Source organism: Epinephelus moara, chromosome 14, assembly GCF_006386435.1.
Source record: "Epinephelus moara isolate mb chromosome 14, YSFRI_EMoa_1.0, whole genome shotgun sequence".
Lineage (NCBI taxonomy): Eukaryota > Metazoa > Chordata > Actinopteri > Perciformes > Serranidae > Epinephelus > Epinephelus moara.
The window spans coordinates 11,013,113-11,036,074 of NC_065519.1; the positions used below are offsets into that span (position 1 = coordinate 11,013,113).

Below are 22,962 nucleotides of genomic sequence, written 5' to 3' on the forward strand. Positions count from 1 at the left end.
CAACCCGCGTATAACCCCCCCCCCCCTCCACCTCCCCCACCTCCACCACTCTCCATCCCCCGCTCCTAGCGTCAGCCAATCCTCAGGCTCCGGCGCCTGTGATGTCACAGTGCAGTCGAATTTTGTGCAAGCCAATCAAGGCATGTTACTGAGCCCCAAAAGAGAGAGTCTGCTGGGCTGATTCAAACCAGGCCAGAGAGAGACAGACAGTCAGAGAGACGCAATGATGAGAGAGGGAAAACATGAGATAACTGATGGAGTCAGAGAGAGGAAGAGATGGACAGAGAGAAGTACACAGCCTAACGGAAATGTTTAGTGGGCGACTGAGTCAGTAAAACAGTTCAAATAACAGCAAAACTCTCACATGAGAGACAATTAAAAAAGGTTTATCAATGGACACTAAGGTGGACGACTGACTGGAAAAACACACGACTATATACATATAAAAAAAGACTATGGCATTTGATTTTTTTGTGTTGATAAGAGTTGTAAAGACTCTATAAAATACTGGAGTAAATTTTTAACATTATAGAGCAGTGGTTCTCAATCAGGGGCCCTTAAGGGAGTTCAAAGGCGTTCCCAGAAAAATGGGTAACAGTTTATTTTCACTATTTAATTCACTATAGAATAGGAAAAGGCATGAGTACTCAAGTACTCTTGTGGACGACAGTATTCATTCATACTACACAGTACTTGCTGCCACCCCTCCCACATCTAAACATGACTTTTATATGTATTTTAAATTTCAAATGGGTAAAGTCTTATGTCAGTGTAGAGCTGCAGGTAGCATATTGCTTTGCTCAGCACCTCCTCACCCCGCTGCCCTTCTTTTTTTCGCTGTTTATCATGAGTAGCATGAGAGCTCCACACCAGGGAACAGTTTGGTGAGAGTCCTGCGCGCGCGCACACACACACACACGCGCGCGCACACACACACACACGCACACACACACACACACACACACACACACACACACACACACACACACACACACACTGATAGAGCAAGCTGGCATCACATGGCCAATGTTACCTGCTGTTTATTAACTGATATAAAGACAGAGTCGAACCGTTTTGGTGTTGGTGTGAATTTGTTGGGACCGTTAAACAGCTTGGTGACGGATGTTAGCCACTGCTGCTGTTGTTAACTCATGCTAACCAGGCCGATGTTGCCCTGAGCGGGAGGACAGCAGGTGAGAGACGGCCCATCAGTGCTGTATCTAACCTGTGTAACGTTAAGGGCAGCGAAAATAAAGTCTGCTGATTTTTCTCATGTTAACTCTGAATTTTATGGTATAATAGACTGACTGAAGCCTCGTTGCTCAATAAATGACTTTCAAATTGCAGTTATTTTCCTTTATTGTCAAATTTACCTTTCTATTCTAACATTAGATTTTTTTTTGAGTATTCGAGTACTCTATGATAATTTAAGGCGCATACTTGAATATGGAAGTTACTTAAAGAAGTATTTTACTGCTGGAAAGATGGCCTTTTAATAAAACTACAATGTATATGCAAATACTTTTGAAACTGATGCTACAAAACCATAGAAAACAGAAAAAAACGATACTTTTGCTTAAGAAGAACAAAACCTACAACTACCAGAATGCAGTGCGCTGTACCAGACCAATAAAGGCTCCTGCTGGTGGGTGACGCAATGTCACATTTGAGGTGAGAATAAGGCAACTCAGTAACAGAATCTTGGTGTATATTTGATCAGCGCTGCCTACTTTCACCATTTGATGTTAGTTTTTTCAGACTCTGTTTTCACTTCGCGGGAGACAGTACGGCACCGACTTCCTACTCACAAACTCTCGCTACTACTGCTAAACATGACACTAAAATAGGTTTCAAAAAACACTGTAGGTGAGAAATAGGCAATACAGTGACATAATTTTGATTTATATTCAATCAGCACTGCCTAGTTTTACGGTTTTATTGGATTTCAGTCTAAGTTCAAGTTCAAGAGAGGGAGGGTCGCGTCTGTTCCTTGATGTGCTTCTATACTCTTTGTATCTGCAGTGGTAGCATAGGTGGCAGGCAATACAAAAATGTAAAAGTAAAGCCTGTAGTTCAAGCAAAAGCCCGAAAGCCAGCAAAACTCCCATCAGGTGGCTAGGAGGGAGATTCAGGCACTGGTTAAATAGAGGTTAGTTTACCACAGTTCATCAACATGTACTACCCACACTGTAGTGATGAAAAACTGGCTAAAAAACAGGAAAGTATCCCTTTAAAATGCCCATCCCTTCTATAGAAGTGACCCCAATGTGAGTAAAAGCCTTTGCACACCAGGTCAGTATTTTTCCTTGTATTTCTTTAAACCATCATCCCATAAAAATCGTTAAGCACAGATATCTTGCACACTGAGTCTGATTCATTTTATTGCTCTATTTGTTGTGAAAATTTAGAATATGATGTCATTTTCTTTTGTCCCTGCAACTACCCAAAGGGGCTGAGCTGATTCTGTATACGCCATCTCTCTCTCATGTTGTAGATATATGTGTCCCACAGGTTACGTCACATTTCATTCACTGCTTCTCAGTCAAATAACGCTTTAAAGGTTTTGACTTGAATCTGGAGCATAACCTTTAATGACTGATGGAAGTTCGGAGTGAGTGTTGTGACTGACGCAACGTGAGGTCATATTCAATTTTGATCTTGTGATGGTTTCAGACGAAAAATACGTCTTGGTGTGCAATGGCCTAAAGAGTCATAGAAGTGTCATAGGAGTGATACTGCTTATAAATTTCACTTCCTCCAATCACCCCAGCTGTAGTTGACGTCTATAAAACTCTGATCTTAATGATGTCTAACAACCAAAATCTTTTCAGATGGACGTCCATGAGGTGGAATCTCATCAAACAGGGGTCCATGACCAAATGTGTTTCAATTTAGGGGTCCTTAATACAAAAAAGGTTGAGAACCACTATTATTATTCCAGTATAAGCCACCTGTGCTTACCTGAGAAAAGAAAGGATAGGAAATGTATGATGGACAGGAAAGGATGTAAGAAAACAACTTTTGATGATTAGGTATCTGATTGGCAAGTTGAAGTTTGACGGTCTGAGCGATCATTCAACAGACCGTAAGATGATTGTTTAACAGTTTAAAAAGGTTATAAAACTGATACTTTAGCTGTATTTCCTTTGCTTTTGTGTCCTGAGCTGCTCTAACAGGTGAATTTCCCCGGTGTGGGAGTAATGACATTTCTTATCTTACCTTATTTTTCTCCTACACCTTGCGTGTAATGGTCAGCAACACCCCCGAGGGTCGCAAGATAAAACTGCGGGTTTCACGAGATGATTAACAAAACAGTTCTGCAACACAAAATTATATTACCTTCTGACTTAATCTTGAAATCTCTGCTCTACAAGCCAAAAACATTGGGTACCACTGCTTTGGTGTATTATATCTTACAGTAGATATCCTACGGAAGCTGCATCAACCACACTATGTAATCACCTGATAAAACATCAAGACAGTTTCTGCCCCAGCACTCCATGTAAGCAAGGAATATACAGTGCACCAGCAGCAAAGCCAGACACAAACTGGAGGCATCACAAGCACTCAGACCAACTCACAAAGTACATGAAAATGTGTATTTTTCCAAAAAACGGTGGCAATATAATATGTAAGTTTTGTTATTGATAGAAAAACTTTTCAGGATGCCTTGTTTTGGTGACACTCGCAACAAAACATCAACAAATTAAGCCAAACTTCTCAGATGCATCACTGTATAAAGGGGAAATTTGCCACTTTTTATGGGGATTTCCTTTCAGTGTTGATGGTAAATGTTTGATTAAAGCAATATTAATCGGTGCAGGACAATATTGACCAAGAAATCAGAGTTGCTGCTGCAAAATCTGTCCTCCTTTGTGCATAAAGTGATGTGAAAGTGACATGGTGTGAGGACAAGAAGAACTACAAGCCTTTTCATCTTAATCTAAGTTGGGGTCTTATTATGAAAAGTAAAAACAGGTGTGAAGCTGTAATGTGCTGCTGCTGACAATATGGATAATAATAAAGAGTTGTTGCCATCATAGTTTACTCTGCTTCACACTACGGTGCCTACATATTTTGATTTTATTACCTGCATAAGCATGTTACACTTTGTTTTGGCTGGGCCTCAATAGCCCACCTGGTACATATAGGCACTGCGGGTACAGCTCCGCGAGCAGAGAACTCTGCTGTCTTAGTTAATACAGCATGCAGCAGCTTCACACTTCCTTAATCAGAACTGAACTAAGAAAAATGTAATTCTCTGACAGTGCACCTCATACATGGAATAAACTGCACAAGTCCTTAAACTTGGACACCCTGCCACCTTCATGGCTGTTTAAATGCCTTATCTTAAATCTTGTTTTAATTGAATGTAAATGCTTTTAATGGTACATCTACACCTTAGCATATTTATCATGCTGTATTTCTACTTTTAGAGATCATTTATTGCTGTTGTTGTTTTGTATGATTTAACATCTGTTTTAATTGATATGCATGATGGTTCTTTGTTTGCATATTGATTGTTTTTAATGCCTTTGTTCATGGTCAGGATCATTGAAAATGAGGGTCTCCCTAAATTGATTTCCCAAGTCTTAAATAAAGGTATGAATGAATTTATTGCTTCAGTTGACTACATTTACCATCAATGCTGACTTGACCTCCACATAAAACACTGATTCCCAATCGGGGGGTTCTGACCCCCACTAGCTGTCACCAAAGCTTCACAGTGGTCACAAGGCTTTCTTGATTGTAAGGGGTGTGAAAAAGCTTCTTTTTTTTTTTAAATATACAATAGGCTTTTATCTTAGCGTTTTAGTCATTAAAGTTAAATGAAAAAATAAATAAAACTGTTATTTTTGAAGTCCAAACAACTTAAATTCACAGAGCCTTTACTCTTTGCTTGACAGCCTCGTCCTGCATTAGAAAAGTACACAATTAAACTGATTCAAGTGCTAATAAATCAATGGCCAAGGGTCAGGGGGAAGATAACACTGAATTTGTCCAAAAAAAAAAAGCCTATTAAGTCTGTATGACTGTTACAAGTTTAAAAATACACAATACACATGGAGAACTGTATGAAAATTTACTAAAAATATCAGGAAAAATATTTGCAGAAAATGGTCCACCCAAAACCCATCTAAATCACTTGTTTTATATAAAATTCCAGCAGTTATTGTTCTCACTATTTGGATTTATTGTACAGTTTATCAGCTGTTCTGTACTGTTATTGTTATGCATTATAAAGTATCCATAGAAATGTCACTTAAAGGGGTCGTCAGTAAACTCAATGATAGAAAAGGGTCCCTTAAGGAAAAAAGGTTGGGAATCACTGACATAAAAGGGGGCAAATTTTCCTTTTGAAATAATCTTGGAACTTTGCCTAAATAAATATATTGTATTAAACTACAAAATTTAAATCAGCTGAATGTGAACACAGAAAAAATTACACCAAGCATCTAGAGCTAAATGTATGTGCTTGATTTAGGATTTAAAGGCCTCCAGTTATAATACAGTAGTGGTGTATTTATACAGTACAGTGTACTATACAGTATATGATAGTGATGAAAAGGGCTGAGAAGGAGCCAGGCATGGAGATGGAGAAGCAGGAAGCGGGGAACGTGAACATCCGCCCACGCTTGTCCATGCGCACATACCCCCACGCCCCACCCAATGCTTACTCACACACACACACACACACACACACACACACTCACACACACTCACACACACTCACACACACTCACACAGTGACGTGTTTGTCGTTAGGAGCAGCAGCCGTGGAGGAGCTTATGGTTCAGTCTGTCATAGTGTGGATAGAGGTTTCTATAGTAATGGCAGGTAGTCTAATCTTGTGAATCAAACTCTCTCATCATTTCCACACTTTGATATCGCTCTAACTGGCGAGATCGACCCATCAGCAGGGTGAATGTCTACTCTCAGATAACAGATAAAAGGTGTTTTACATACTGCTCCGCACCTCTCCGCTGACCTTGGAGATAATCCACACTGAACATCATTTTTATGTAAAACATAAAATATGACTTCTTCATAAATGTCAGATTTAATCTATTTAGTGATGTTTAAGAAATGAGGGATTTTTTTATATCTCATAAACTGTGGCAGAAACTTCACTCCCATCATGTATGTGTCTTGCACTTGTGCTGCAGCCACCACTGCAGCTTGTTCCTATTCAAATGTGATTAATCAGCAAAAGTGTGTGGACTTTACACAAAGCTTCTCTCTCAAACAACTATTTCTGGGAAGTTTAGACGGCCAGATCTCGAGATGCAAATAAGAGGTGCCGCCAAGACGCCACACGGCAGCTTGCAGCAAGTACAATTTATTGTGATGGATGTATGTGCAGTTTGGCCTCTAGAGAAACGTGACGAACGGGCTACTTGTCATGCATCTGTCCGACTAACTGATCATCCTGAATCTGGCAGGACAGCGGCGAGCAAGCCTCGAAACATAACTCTGCAAATACACCCACCAGACCTGCGAGAGAGGCAACTGCCAGCGTGGGAAATTAACACCAGCCACCAGCCAAACAAAGTGTGGGCACTGTCAAAGTTTGTAAGTTAGTCAGTTTGTAGATTAGTAAACATTACAACACCTTTAAGCAGGGTCTGAATCATAACTGGCAGCACGGAGAAAATCCTCACCAGCCAACAGCCAAAAAGAAATGTGGGCACCAACAACAAAGTTTGTCACTTTTTAAGTTAGTAAACACTGCAACACATTTAGCACATTCTGTACAAGAGTTGTCGCAGTCCAACAGCCGCAGAACAAGTATTTATTTAGAGGATGGCTTCACTAATTTTCAGGTCCGTCTATGAATACTGAAACTGGTTTTGTCTGCTGAAATCACTCCTTCTATTCATACTGGCCATTAACAGATCCCCTCCTAATCTACAGTCCTTGTTCTGTGCAAAAATACATAGTTTATCTGAGGCTAATATCAGGCCTTATCTGTACAAATCAAATGTCTATCTTCTAACGTTCCAGTCATTTTAATACAAAATCCCCTCTTTATGTTCCTTCACTGCAGCTCAGCTGAGAAACACCGTTTGAGGAAACACTGAAGTGGGTTTGTCCTCAAAAGTCTAACCATGGAAGACACACACTTTATTTGTCAAAGTAAGGCCACATTCAGACTGACGTTAGCTCTGCGAGAAATCGCAGCCCCCTCATTCATTTGAATGGGAGCAGTCTGGTGAAGCGGAGGTGCCTGCGCAGAAGGCTATGGAAAAAAAAATAAAGCATTGTTTGCTAGCAAAAAAAGTTGAACCTGGCTGAACTTTTGCCGCAATGCAACGTCATCCAGCGAGGCACTGCTTTGGCCAATCACGTGTTTTCACTGGTTACCATGCGGTCATCATGATGAAAGATAAAGGGCATCTTGTATTAGGTTCAACTGATTCGTACCATGCCCAAGCATGATCCCCCTCCCCAGCTTTAACACTAGTAATTGTGTCCCCTACCCAAGTATCATCAACTATGTGACATTTTTGTTGTGCTACAGTGTAGAGAAGGATACTACTGTACCAGGGACCGTCATCAGTGGGTAACGGCGGAGCAGGGAGGCAAAGCTCTGCTCCTGAGCTATCTATAGAGGTATCAATATTAAATTGATTCTGTTTCATGACCAATTAAAAAACTCCTTGTAGGGATGTTAAATAGCAGACCACTTCCTTGTTTTGGTTTAGTTGCTGTTCAAACCTGATGCATACCGTATGGAGGACACACGAACCGTACTCTAGACCAGTTCTAGACTAGTTTAATATATTCAGCACATACTTTGGCCATGTCATCGAGTTTGGTGTCTCTCTCAAGTAGCTGTCCGTTAGTCACGATACAGCAGGAAACAGCACTTCAAAATAAAAGCCCGGTGCCGGAAATTCACTGTACTTCAAAATAAAGTGTTGGGTTTTGTTTGTTTTTTCAAACTTGACACATTTGCAAATCCCTTGGGGTCCATTTAGAATGGACCTGCAACCAATTTTTGGACCAGGACCCACCAGTTGAGAACCACTGCTCTAGACCACCCTTTCAAATAGACTTGAGTACAGTTTGGCGTACCATGCCCGGGTGCGGTATACAATATTCACTACAATTAAACAAACTGGACTTTGGGAACAAGTGTAATCGGATCCAGGCCCTGGTTGCTTCAGATAAATGTAAGTATTTTTGCACAGGAGGAGGACTGTGGATTTTCCCCCCTTCCCTTACATTGGAAAGTCAGAAAGGATATTTTAATGGCCAGTATGAATAGGAGGAATGATTACAGCAAGCAAAAACTGTTTTAATGAACATCTGGGCACCTGAATATTGTTTTTAGACAGACTTGGGAATGAACCTCTTCTTTAAAGTGTTCAAATCAAGATCTCAACAAAGCTGTATCTTTTCTCATTGTCTCATACATGTCTGCAGCCAGTCTTAGTGATTCTTGTTTTCGAGGTCGAGACTTTCAAAACTTCTGTGGCCAGTGCACATAAACTCTGGGCTATCCTCTCTTCCCTTCCCACCATTAACATCATAAGACTTACGATATAGTCTTAACTTAGCCACCAACACTTTCCTGTGTCTGGAGGGAAAGCACTAGGGGGGAGCACTTGCAGGCACAGGAAGAGTGGTGCGTGGCCTGTACGATAAAAACAAAGACATCAGGGCCTTCGGAGGCAGCTTTTGTTCACGGTTCAATCACAAGGGAAGTCATTGCTTTTCTAAGATGATCCTGCATTGTCTTGCAAAGTGGCGGCCATCTTTCCAAGGGTTCTTTGTTCTGATATTGGGTTGAATTGGTCTCAGGAGAAGCTTCAGTCAATTATTAGGCTTATTTTTGTTTTTATTCTTATTTTTGTGCTTCTTTTTGATCTGCATTATTATTTTCACTGTGGAAAAACAATTTAATGGTATGTTTATTCAGTAATGTGATTTTTATGCTTTGTGGCTTCAGATTAGTTTGGGTTATTACACAATTAGGCCTATTTGTAATGTTTTGATTTTGCCTTCCCAAGGGTGAACAATAATTTGAAAGGTTAATATGATAGAAGAGAACAACTTCATGATATTAGTTAGTTGTCTTGGCCAGGTCTCCCTGGAAAAGGAGATCATTGATCTCAATGGGATGTACCTGGTTAAACATGGGATCAATTCAAAAAAAATAGTTCAGGTTTAGTTATTCAGGAAATCTCACTGAGATCACAATCTCTTTTGCAAGAGAGACCTAAAACCATATTGCGCATACACAGAAAATTCACTCACACACACATACACACTCCACACTAATTACAACAATCACCATTGTTTTTAAAAATATAAGCTAGTAAAGCTTTAAAGTCTCTCAGAGGAATGAGCGTTTCTAACTTCAAGCTCTGTTGCAGCTCATTTCAGCAGTACGGTGCCCATAAAAATCTGCATTACACTGCTTAGTTAGAAAATTAATATTAATGTGTGTACAGAGTAAATTGTAATGGGCCGAATATCAGTCCTTGAGGGACACCTTCATCAGCCACACAGGGACTTGATTAAACCTTCGACAACAACAGTTTAAACTCAAAGCCCACAGAAAAATCAGCTTCTCTTTCAACAAACTGTTGTGATCAACAGCATGAAGTCTTGGACAGATTTACAAAGAGAGCAGCACAACGTTGCATTTCAATCAAGTCACTTAACAATGTCATCTAAAACAACAGTCGGTGTTGGAGACATTTGTGAATGAAATCACTATGACTGGCAGCTCAGTGCACAAGACTTGTTATATGAGGGAAGATTTTTCTTAGCCATTGACCTCATTAGCAAAAACAGTTTGTAACTGTGTTATTGGGCTAGCACGAGGTTAATATTTGCTGTTCTTTCAACATTGGGTTGTGTTGTTAATGTGCTAACTGGCTAACTAGCATCTTGAATCCATCATGACGGTCTTCCGATTCCCTTTTTGAATGCCAAACACAGACTACCACTGCCTGCTGCTATAGAGAGTTATATCCCTTAAGCAGGCGCAGACCATACATGCTTGTTGGCTGTGGGCTCTTGTCTTCGTGGTGTGTACAGTGCAACGTTTTGGCCGAGACACAGGTGAGGCGATGCAACACAACAGTCAACCTTCATCCACCAATTTTTTTATGTCCGTTTGGTGTGTCTGGGCCTTAAAATCTAACTGCTGTGGCTGAGGGAAGTTGCGATTCTCCGGCAGGCCACAAAATTGTGAGCTGATTTGTGACTCTAAGATTTTGGTCAGGCAGGACAACCTGAATATGGGTTGATAGTTGTTGAGGTATTAATGTGAACAGTTTACTGCATTTCACTTATAACTGCTGAGTACTACACTATGAGGCCAAAATACACCATCTTAAAGCTACAAAAAAGGCAGACAGGCAAGGAAATTAAGTAAATCACAAATGTCTACTGTTTTGCAAGCTCTGCAGATAAGACACACATGTTCAGCTGGCATGAAGAGTGAAGAGACATACTAAACTCAGCAACATTTGGCTGATGAAGTGTTAACTTTCTGCCCTGCTCTGGACATAATCCTGTTCTCACTCAGGTAGGCCTTGTTTCATTTGACTAAATAAGCGGGCTATGACGTTCACTACAGCCTATTTTTGATGCAGGTGACATGCCAAGGAGAGCCACAGCATACGTGTTTCCCTAAATTATAATCAGTGATCGTATGTAAACAATCACTTTCGCTTTCCCTCCAGCTGCCTTTGACATACATGTTTGCACACAGCTGAAGAGAAGTATGCAATTTGACTACGACTGCAATCAAACACATGAATGAAAATATCTGCTTGATGGAAGTAGAGATTGACCAGCTCCCAACGGATCAAAGACCCATCCTCTGAATTGTTACACCTGCCATCCACAGTATACCTGGTTGATCAGACACTTTTTGACAGTCAAATTTAAAGAGAACATTAAAAATAAAAAATAAAAAAGGCATATTGAGTCAAAATTCTGCAATACGTCTTTGTGTGTGTAAAGCATCTGATTATTGTCGTATCCTATCCTTTCATTTCGTTAGTGCTGGTTCATCCTGTCTCATACCCAGTGATCCAGCCCCCCCCCCCCCAAAAAAGCAACCACTGCTTTATTTAAACTATTTTATAGCTGCAGTAACTTTCATGTGCCTATTTTTACCCTGTACCAACAGGATATGAATCAGAGCAACATAGGCAGAAAATCAGTGGGAGGGGAAAACAGGAATCTTAATTAGGTATTAACAGGAGATGCCTGTACAAAATAAGAAAAAATAACCTCGGGTAAAAATGTCAAAATGCACCTTTAAGCATGCAATGATGTTCCAATTTCCCATCTTAGCTTTAACTTTTTATTTCATCCTAGTTCCTTTCTTTGCACTTTCTCTATAAAAGCATCTACTTGCTGCTTCAATGTAAATCTAACAAGGCTTGTGCAGGTTAGTGTATCACTATTAATGTCAGTTATAATTATGAAAGAGTGGCCGGGCAGTAGTTGAATGGCACGCAAAACTTTTACAATACGTTCGCCATGTTACCTTAAATATATAGAAACACAATGCATGGTACTTTAGGTGCATCAGCATATCGAAGTTCGGGCTCATCGCAAGTTACAACAAACACAAAAGAAACGAGGGAATCCAGCAGTAAGCCGAGCGCTACTCTTCATCACCATCCTCCTCTTCACCATCATCATCTGTGAAGCACAAGGCTCTTTAGCTTTAGGGAAATAAAAGAAGGGAAGGAAAGACGGACCACGCTCCCTCTGTAAATACCATAAAAGACCCGCGGCGGTTCGTGGCGAGTCCGCCATAAAAACACACCGTGAAGGTTTTAAAATGTTCCCCCCCTCCACCTTACCTCCAACCCGGTACATGTTCGCTGCCATGACTGCCCCCGGTCCCTGGCTTCCTCTCCAGGTAGAGGGGTGGCTCTCTTCTCTCTCGCTGCCTGCCGGAGCTGTGTTAGCACTGCCGCCGCTGTGTGTTGGAAAATGGAGGATTGATCAATACGAAACAGACGAGCTCAGAAACCTTAAAGAGACAGTACACTATTTTTATTTTCACCAAACCTAAAGTTCGCCGGTTACATTTCAGGACAACTACTGTAACACATTAATATTTTATTTACTAGTTTACAGCTGTCACTATTAGCTGTTAGCATTTTTTAAACATAGCTGCGCCACAGACATTGTTGTCCCACTAGTGATGTCACTGACTCATCAACCAACAGTTAGCCCATTCACTTAGTTAACATTAGCATAGACGTAGCTTATGGTGGGGGAGACAGGGCACATGCCCCCCTCAATATTGAGAACGTGCATTTGTTCCTTCTAATAAAAATATTAAAGTAACTGAGGACTTTTTTTTTTTTTGGACAAAATTAAATTACACTTTTAAAGCCTGGGTCCCGAGGCCCCTAAAGCAGTCCTCCAGGTGAAGCAAGGTGATGTAGCATTAGCTAGCTCACATGATTGCACAAGGATACATGGGTGAACATTAGCTTACCGTTAATGTTGTGTGCTGTAAATTAAATGTGTGTTTTCTATGAATAGGCTGAATTATCTTTGCTAATAATGTTGAATTCATGTTTACATCTAAATACATTATACATGTTGGAAAACATTAGTTGAAAACGTGAAAAGACTATGAACTATACAGTACTGATTTGTGACCATTCAGAGCTGTTTATTAAACTGTTTTGTACCACTGCTATGTCCAGGATCTTTTGGTCAGGGCTAAAAGTCACAGTTTGATCATTTAATTTTTTTGTTTGTTTGTTTTTCAACAATTAAAATATGTCACTCCACAGAAAAATGTGGAACGTGTTAGTAAGCATCAAGCCCAACTGAAATGATTGAAAAAGTTGCCAAGTATATAAAATTCTGTTTCAAAATCATGACAAAAATAGTCAGTAGTCCCTTCTCTGAGACACTGGGGGGCACAAATTTGTACAGAAAAAAAAATCACCAAACTACAGGAAATCAAGTGTTTGACACTCAAAATTCTTTGGTGTTTCAGATGTGTACCCCCCCAGAATGATGAAATGAAATCCACACTTTTACCTGCATTTGACCCCTCCCCACAACCAAACCACAAAAATATGACTTAAGACAACAACAAACAACAACAAACTGCTAGAGTGTGACTCAGAGAAGCAACAATAATGCCTTCGGTAAAGCAGGTGTTGGCAACATGCAATCTCAGAAGCAATGGTTTCAATTTGCCATGTATGGCAAACAACAATGTATGGCTGAAAGAAAAAGTTCCGTGACACTTCCACTAAAAATTGATGCATAAAATTCACCCAAATGCAGGAAATTAGGTGTTTGATGCTGACATTTTTCTGTCAGAGGATCCCCAAACCCCATGTTCTATGACAGTGCACCAGCTATTGAGCTGTATGACAAGTGCAGATCAGACTTTACTGCGCATGTGTTGCACCTTAATGATATGATGCAATGTGACGCCCTGACTTCTCTTTTTAACATCCCTGGATTGAAGCAGGAAGTACCGTGACATTTACAGCACAAATTGGTGTAGAAAAGTGACTAGAATGCAGGAAATAAATGTTCGATGCTTGAAATTACTTACATTGATGTATCCCCAGATGTTGAAAAAGAAAATACGCCCTGGTTTACCTGCATACTCATGAATTTGTTACTCATGTAACTGCTTGTTTAGATCATAAATAGAAAGCAGATATGATGTAGCACAGAAACTGTCTCAAAAGCTGGAATAGATATTAAGTAGTGTGATTATCCTGGTTCAAACACAAAAAAAATTGCACTATATTTTGAAGGTAAAACTTCAGTTGCACACATTTGAAGAGTTTGCTAATAAAACACAAACATGCCTGGATGTTGGTGCACAACAAATTAAGCATCCCTAAAACCAATCCCAAATCCAGTAGCTTAGTGGTGTCAAGTGAGGTCCCTGAACCACCAGGGGAGGGCCCCATGGGGTTAAGAGGAACAGGCTTAGGTATATTTAATTAATATGTAAGAGGGTTTTTTTTTAACCCACAGGTTTACCACTGTCACAGTAATTGTGTAAATGAAGATTGAAAATAAAGATTACATCACAGAAAGTGTACGATACCTGGCCTAATTGTTAGGGTAGCAAGCTTTTGTTTAAATGTTTATGTAGTTATAGGTATTATAGGTATTTTGCATTTAATATAATTGGCTTTTAGGCAGTCTGGATGAGATTTAACATGGGATACTCCTGTCACACTGTTACAGTTACTCTTAAATGTAGTTTTAGAGTCTTTACATTAGCTCAGTGATATAGTCGAATCAAATTCTGTTGTTAATTTTGTGTATTTTCCCATAATAATCATCCCCTTTTGTCCACATGCACCAGTTTGGCATCATGAATCAAGCTGGGAAATCATTTGCATACTGCAATGCAGGTTTATACATTACAACAGCGTCCTGCATGGCTCATATTCTCACATATTTTAGCTCATATTTTGTCAGAGTATAACTGTAAAGCAAATAGTTGCACCACATTATGTACACAGTGTGTAATGAGGGCAGCACGGTGACTGATGATATGGTATTATGGGATACACAGGATTCTGGCAGCATCATAGGGAGCTGTAGGACTATCAGGCTTATTACAACCACCTTGTTAAATGTGTGGACCTGAATGCATGTGGGCAAATAGAAAGTGGGCAGGAATTTATAGTATGGCATAGAAAGAAAAACAAAAAGGATGTTTTGTATTGCAAAGGCCAGCTGCACTGTTTCCTGTTTAACACCCACGACAAACACATACGTTCTTCTTGGATGTTATAAGATGATGCTGCAGTATAGCATAAAAATATTTGCTTCTACAACAAAACATAAGAGTGCAGCTTTTGTTTCCAGTAAAAAGAGTGTGTAGTCTAATAAGTGAGATATGGTATAACAAAAGAGAGAATATATAGTACAGTGTTTTGCATATAGTTGTTTGATTAGCTCAGTTTTCATTGTGGATACAAGCGTGGAGCCTCTGTGCTGGAGGAATGCTGTGGTGAAGGCTACATCTGATCTATACCATATGGAAGCCTCAATTACTGTTTCCTAACACAGGGGACTACAGTCTGCAGTCACATGACCGCCGTGAGCCAATCGTCTGTGGTTACAGTATGCACTCCTGCTCAAGTGTGCAGTCTCAATGTTGGAACTGTGCTGCATTGGAGGGATCCTGTATTGTGTCTCGGGGCTCTTTTGCGAAGAAGAACGAGAGAAAATGTAGTGAATTTAAGATTTTTTTTCGATAACAATATGCAAAATGGGAACAAAAGTAACTTTACTGCATTAAAGGAGTTAAAGAGCACTATTACCCTAAGGATATTTTTGCCTCCTATATATTTATTGCCCAATATACAGCATGGCGCTCACTGCTATGTGCAACATATAGTGCATTTCCCCCCCAATGTGACTCCACATTGCTGCATGCTGTTTAGAACATTGCTCCCTGTGTTGCACTTTATTGCTTACCTTGCTAATAGAGCAATAAAAAAGTATTGCAGTATATCACAGCACATCCCTGCACAGTGTGCGTGTGTGATATATCAAACAACGACTGACACATGTGAGCTGTCTTCTGAGCTGTTGTAATATTCCCCAATAAACTGGGAGGGAGAAAACAGTGCCAATACTTGATATGGTCTTAATTAAGGAAAAATAGGTGGTCAACAATGTAGCCTTGTGTTTGGGAACTGTGACTACTTTCATTAGGAGTGTTTGTTTACTTGGCTGCTTGCTGCTTTGCAGATGTTCCTTTTGAATCCACTTGCTCCTCTGCCAGATGTTGCTGCAGTCAGGAAGACAGGCAGGCAAAGCAGCACACAGCGCGGAGTGGTGCAGGTGTTCTCCCCGATGAATCTCAGTCTGTGGAGATGGATTGGCTCGAGACACAGAGCGTCTGCGGAAACTCCCCTCGGTTTGGTTGCGGTCCCGAAGGGTGACCTCTGATGGCCTCTCTTGCTTTCTTTCTCCTACTTTTCTCTCTTGTCCTCTTTCTGTCCTCCGCTGCTCTGCGTTGAGGATAAATGCACAGGAGGGACAAAGACACAAATCAATTAGGACTGTTTCCTGGCAGAAACCGTTCCATATCTTTGATTGTGCTTCCTCGTTTGTTCTCTCACTGGGGGTTGTGCTTGGATCCAGAGACACTATGGGAGGTACAGCAATAAAGGGACTATTGTTAGTGTTCTTTCCTCTATGCCTAACTGTGCATAGGTGGATTTGGAAAAACACTGTATTACCCAATCATTTTCATTGTGGAACAGTGCTCCCTACACCCCACAGAGTCAGTCAGCCAGGTTGGCGACAGTTATCTTTCAAGTCACACCAAAGTCTTTGTTTGGCAACTACAACTATAAGGTATAGTGACTGTGAAATAAACGTTACTCATGCTCTCAGCAATCTCAAATGTATGCACAAAACTGCTCGTCTGCAGCTGAACAAGCATCACCACCACCACAAAGAAAGCACTCATCAAACGTGCAGTCTATCAGTGTAATTTCTGACTGTCTGTCTTGCGTCTGCACAAGTCCTGAACGTGACAGCTCTCTGTTGCAGACTTCATTAGTGACTCGCCATGTTTTCACTGCTCTGAAAGCGTTGGCACGAGGCAGCGCCGACTCTTTTAATTGGGAATCTCTGCTGTAGGGGATCTGTCAGACAGATTTCACAGCTAAAAATATCAGCTACTGAACAGATACAGAACCTCAGAAGGGGTCTCGCACGGGACATGCAGCTTGTATTTATCAATATCAGATTACAGGGGGAGCTATTGTATTGCTTTTGATGACAGGGGCATTTGAGACAAAGGGGTGGCTGCTTTAAGGCCGTGTATAGCTGGATATAGTGTTTTCTATAATATGTAGATCATGTCAAATATGTTTAAACACCAAGAAAAGCAAGAAACCATCAAAATTACTTAGTTGTAATGCCTTGCTGGGAAAAACATGACAATGAGTTGCACTTACCTCATCCTACCAGCAGGGGTCATCACTCACATAGCATTTTCTTTGTCCTCAGTTGCTCCCTAACAAAGCATTGAAGTAGAAGGGGAGAAAAGGTCCATCCCTAAAGGAGAATATGACACTTCAGTGAGTTAATATGAATTCTGTGATGACGCCAGCAAGTAGCATCAAAGCTGACTCACAAAACCTCAAGGATAACAAATTAAATCATCATTGTTGTCTCTGCTCTAAAGTGCAAGAAAGCTAGTTCACAGTGGCTTTTGGAGGTCATGTGTTACTGCAGACATGGCTTGGCTGAAAGCACTCAGACATACTTTGAAAGCCTCACATGAAATCTTGGCCCTAATCCAAAGGGATTAACCACATTGCACTTGTGGGTTATTGATACCGTGACCTTCACAGAATGAAAGCAGTTTTACCATCACACTGAGAGGAAAGAACAGTGTCAGATATGGATGCAGACAGTTGAATATGTGGCACCCGAAAAGACGCCTCCTTTTTGTAGCTCCCTGGCCCCACCTTGCAAGGGAATCCCGCCGCCAAGTGTCCACCCTCCACCGCAAGATCATGTGCCAGAATGCCAGGAGCCGCCAGACGAGAGCAACACATTTTTCAGTGAAACAGCTGGTGTGCCGCCAAATGTGTCTCCATCTTCAGAGAGGCAGAGGAGAGGCACTGGCAGTTGGTGAGAGAGGTCTGTGCCATGTGGGGAAAACCCACAAGACACTCAGACATAAAAAAAAAAGGAATCACTGGAATGGCAAATGGCATCAGAAAGTCACGTCTTGAATTTCTTTCCAGCAAGAATGCCTGTCATCTTATTGGTCGGGAGTGTTGGAGCTGCACCAGCTGATGTCAAGATGCCTAAAGAGTAAAGATTCAGCAACTTGTGATGCGTATCTTTTATCTCTGACCAGCAAAAGTACACACCAGCATAAACTCACATGTACACATTTATACATGCAGTTAAATACAACCCATCAGATAACTGAATTATCAGTATTGCAGATAAAGATGCTACTTTAAGTAAAAAATAATTCAAAATGTAACCAGGTGCTGGTTGTTACCAATGATTTTAAGATTATACAATTCAATGCAAGAAAAAAAGGGTCATAAAATCCTACTTCTCATGGCTAAGCGTTTTTAAGACTTTTGAAAGATTGATTTAAGAAATTTTCATACCACATAAAGCCTTTTTTTTTAGATGAATGAATTCAGTGCCTTTTAAGACTTTATAAGAATCCTTGGGTACCCTGATCTTAGACACCAAGGCCAAGTCATGATCTTTTTGAGTTACCTACCAAGTGAGAAACCCTAGATTGGCCTTGCAGCATGACTTCGGCAATCACTGGGTGACATTTTGTTGAATGTCAATAATTTAGTGGACATCAAATGCTGAAAAAGCAATAAAATGTTTAATCACAAAAAAAATTGTACTTAATCTTGACAAATAGAGACGTCTGTAATAAATTTCCACAAAGACTGATTACTCCATGAGTGAAAAACTGATGTTTAAATATGCTCTTTTTTTCCATTGACTGCAACAGTGTACATAAGGATAGAATTCACAATATTGTCAAAAGTTATTCCAAATACAATTCTTAAATTTAAATTTAAATTTCTATCATGACGTGAAAATTTTGTTCTTTGGCATGAACATTGGATATTTACTTTGTGAGAATTCACAGTGGCTGTTTACACTAAAACATTTTGATGCACTGTGGGCTCAATTTCAAAATTCTGGCAGGCTCATTTGTGAAGGACAGTCTGGAGTTGCCGTGTAGCGAGTTTGATGTGGACTGGGTAAAAAATGTTGGAGGAGACAGGTTTACAGTTTTACAGTTTTTGAGAAAAACAGATTGATGAACACTGTAATTCCTGCCAGGTCCAAGTGTGAGAAAATTTCATGTGAGCGGCATATTCCTAGCATGTAAGACTGATTTGTTCTTCATTTTTAAAAGTTTTAAAATTAAGTTCAACCTTAAGTTTAATCAGGAAGACTTTCTTTATGCTGTATGCATTCACATTTCTCTCTCTATCCCACTCCCACTACTTCAACTTCCAAACAGACTTTGTCACGATCTCCTTCAGTCATTGATGTTGCTGCTGCCAAACTTTAAATCTGCTCTCCTCTCTGTTCCTGTCAGCTGTCATTTTAGGCTCAATCGTTGCACCCTCCTCCACTCCATTCACCTCCAGTCACCTTATCCAGAGCCCAGGACAAGCTCATCAAAAACCCACTCCTCCTCACATCCATGGACACGAATGAGCATGGACATATGTGCAAAGTTTTGTTTATTTTCATACATGGGAAGGCAGATTTCAAAGTAGGAAGAAGACTGGGCTGAGCAAGAGGGACCAGCAGCAGAGTCGTCTGGCCCCTAATTTAAAAGTTATGTATCACTGGATTTTAAATCATGTGTGAGTCTCCGGCGCCTGCCGAGAAAAGTTTTTTTTTTTTTTTTGTCCAATCAAACACAAAACCTGCTGATTTCATTCTCGCCTGCTAATTAGATATTTCACCTTGTTAGGCTCCTTCTTTGGATGGAAACTGATCTCACTTGAGCCTCCGGCCCTTCAGGCAGTTATATTGGATTAACTGGGTGCACTTTTTGTTTGCACTTCTAGTTGTCATGACAGTCTGAACAATGCTGGACAGACATGTGTAAATAATGGCTTGGTAATTTGCTTGTTGGCTGTTTAACTAGGGCTGTTTACTATTAGTGTTTTGTCTTTTGAGACGTCTGATTTCACAGTAAGTAGATTATGGGTATGTATTTAGTACTCATGCTTTGCTTAATTAGATTTATAGTTAGTCATCTTGCTAAAAACGTCTAACAACAGGATCATTCTTTCTTTGTCCTGCCAGGTTGTGAAATATTATTCATTTCTACACAAAAGCCTTTCTTCAATGAGCTCCATGATGACCCAGAGGTCATTATAACCACCGCACAGTGTGACTGATTGATGTGAAAATTCATTTAACACAGTGGATATGTTTGGTGTGCCTTTCATGACACCAAGATGCCCTATGCTCCACACTAATGTGATGCCAGGAGGGAGACAGAGGTGTCTCCAACCCTTTTAATCCTGCGGAGAATAGGTTGAGGGTTCGTCTCTCAAAGCCTCTAAAAGCACCTAAAACAGGATGGGATCTGTTTTGTTTTCCATTAGAGCACCACCCATGTTCAGAGGGTCTAATTATACAACACAGAGCTCAGCTCACAGAGCACAGCATGTTTCTTTACATCAAATGGAACAAAATGTTTTATGTACTGAATGTGACCAGTTAGTTTTACTGCGGAGGGCGGCTGCAGTAGCCCACATGTGAAATGTCCCTGCTCGTGTGGAAGAAACAGACAGGCTTTGTTTAATGCTTAGGTAAAGAAAAATTTTCCAGCGCTGATTTTTTTTATTATGAAATCAGGGCAATAGAGAGAGACAGAGCCGAGCAGGGAAGACCTTGTGACAGTGAGTGATATTGTTTGTGGACGGACAGCAAGGGATCGCCTGTCAGTTTGAGGACATGTGAAAAAGTAGGCAGTGCCTCTCGGGGATTTCCAGCATAATTTCAAGTACTTTTGACCTCAGCTGTTGGTATGACTTTGGATGTTGGAACAAAAAATTATACTTAAATTGTTGTCATTACCAACAATCAAAATCCAATTATTTAAAACTACCAGAATATGTTAGAGGTTGGTGCCAAAACAACTATTTTGTATGCTTAGATGCCAAATGCTAACAGTGTACCAACTTTTGAAACTACACATCTCAATCTCTATGGCAGAGCATTTCCAGAAACACTGCATTTTTAAAATATGCTTTCTTGCCAAGAATAAACAGTCTGCTGGCGGTAGCTTCAAATTTAGCATACAGACATGAGAGTGCTATTAATCATTTCATCAAACTCTCCCCAAGAAATTAGTCCTTCCATCCATTTTCATCCGCTTACTGGTGGGACGTGCCCGAAACTCCTCTAACAGGAGGCGCCCAGGACGCCTGATCAGATGCCTGAACCACCTCAACTGACCCCTTTCAACGCGAAGGAGCAGCGGCTCTACTCCGAGCTCCCTCCAGATGTCCGAGCTCCTTATCCTATCTCTAAAGCTGAGCCCAGCCACCCCACGGAGGAAACTCATTTCGGCCGCTTGTATCTGCGATCTCATTCTTTCGATCACTACCCAGGGCTCATGACCATAGGTGAGGGTTGGGGAATAAAAACAAATGGCTCATAGCAGTGAGCTTGGAACCCCGTAGTCCTGCAGTACCCTAACCCTAACCCAGCTCGTAGTGTATTTCTCCAAATATCAAACTGTTATGTTTGTGTCAAACTGTCACACTTTCTACATCCAAATTACATGATTGGTACAGCTGACCAGTCGTCAGTGCGGCTGATTGATGCTTGATGAGTAAATCTCACACAGCACAATCACCACTAATACATCCGCTGAGTAAGATGGAGTCTTCAAGACGTATTGATCATTAATCAGTTTCACTTTAACAACATGCTGCCGCATAAACAGAAAAACCTTGATTAGTCAGACATTCAACTGAGTGCTCCGCTGGGGTCTTAAGTGTGATTAAACAAAGGGCAGAAATGCAGAAAGCAAAATGTAGGAGTATCTTAATTCTTGGTTTAAATGGCTTAATAAAAGTGGCTCAGTCACCTTCAAATCACCTTCAAACAAGTATTTGATGTGTTAATTATACTCCTAATCATAACATTTTAATTAAAATCTCATGAGGACGCGCAGGTTGTCTGTGTTTAAAGTCTAACTCCCATGTGCCATCACTACAGATATTCCCTCGGAAATGATAGGGAGCTCTGTGAGAGGGAGGTTCACAGGACGTGTAGATAGAGAGATCAAAACCTCCAAAATTCTTCTGCCAGCTGTGTCTACCACGCCCTCCCTCAACACGCCTCGGGGCCACAGCGCAGAACATGTGCCCCCCAAAATCTTCCCTTCATGTTGTAAACAAACACGGGGCAGAAAATTAAAATGACAGGAATACTGAAACTGCAGCAGCTAAAAATAGGAGGTTTTAGATTAGACATGGGAGCAGTGAGAGTGCATACAGAGGAACCTCGACCAACAGTGACCAGTGAATATCTGCCAAGCAAAACAATACACCCACATCACTAAAAATGGCCTTCAGAGGAATCTAAACTCCTCACAGTCCGAGCGGGAGTAAAATACTTTAAAATTTACTGTCCATGACTAAAGAAAACACAGAAGCACTCTCCCATCTGCACTCAGACATACTGTAATGTAATGTAAACTGGAGGGGGGCCTTCTACAAACAGGAGCACCCATTAGTCAGACAGCTGATGATATCATGATAAATCATTTCAAAACTAACTGTTATTCATAATGAATAGGCTCCAACTGGTGTGGCTGCAAGGCCATGGAAATGTTACTCAGAGAAGTTCTACCATAAAGGCTGGATCACTAACCTGGTAAAATGGGCAACTCCTGCAGACCAAAGGGGCCCAGAAAGTCACAAGTGCACTCAATCAGTATTGGGAATTTAACTAATCGAAAATTGAAATTGAAAGTGAGATGAATTGCACCAGGGTGGCATAGCGATGCAGTGGTTAGCACTGATGCCCCGCAGCAAGTGGGGTTCATTATTCATTATTCCACTTAATTTACTTACAGTAATGTTCATCTGTGTGTATTAACATACCAAGCTCAGGCCTGTTACAAAATGTTAATGTTATAATTGTGAAAAAATAATAAGATGTTGTTATTAAAAAATATATATAAAAAGAAGAATACACTAAAAATATATTACACAAAACATTATTCACAAATTAAAGCAGTATATTTGAATTTTGCTTGGATGTAGATTCTCCCTATGTTATTTTTATTCAAAAGAACTTCATTTAAAACTGAAAAGGCTTATTAGTGGTGTTCACATGTAGTATGTAGTCTATATGGTGCTGTCTAACACCTGAATCTTACTTGATGAAGGTCTACCAGCTGAAACACTGTGATTA

At 40.5% G+C, this 22,962-nt stretch overlaps 1 protein-coding gene across 7 annotated transcripts in view; it reads right to left on the minus strand.

Moving 5' to 3' along the window:
* mta1 (metastasis associated 1) overlaps positions 1-11,977 on the minus strand; it is a 75,886-nt gene extending 63,909 nt beyond the window's left edge. For all 7 annotated transcript variants that reach the window (XM_050061721.1, XM_050061720.1, XM_050061719.1 and 4 more), the window contains exon 1: positions 11,841-11,977. In XM_050061721.1, coding sequence (XP_049917678.1) covers positions 11,841-11,868 — 28 coding nt within the window. In that variant the 5' untranslated portion in view covers positions 11,869-11,977. The remainder of the gene's footprint in view (positions 1-11,840) is intronic.
* Positions 11,978-22,962: the final 10,985 nt, after the last annotated feature.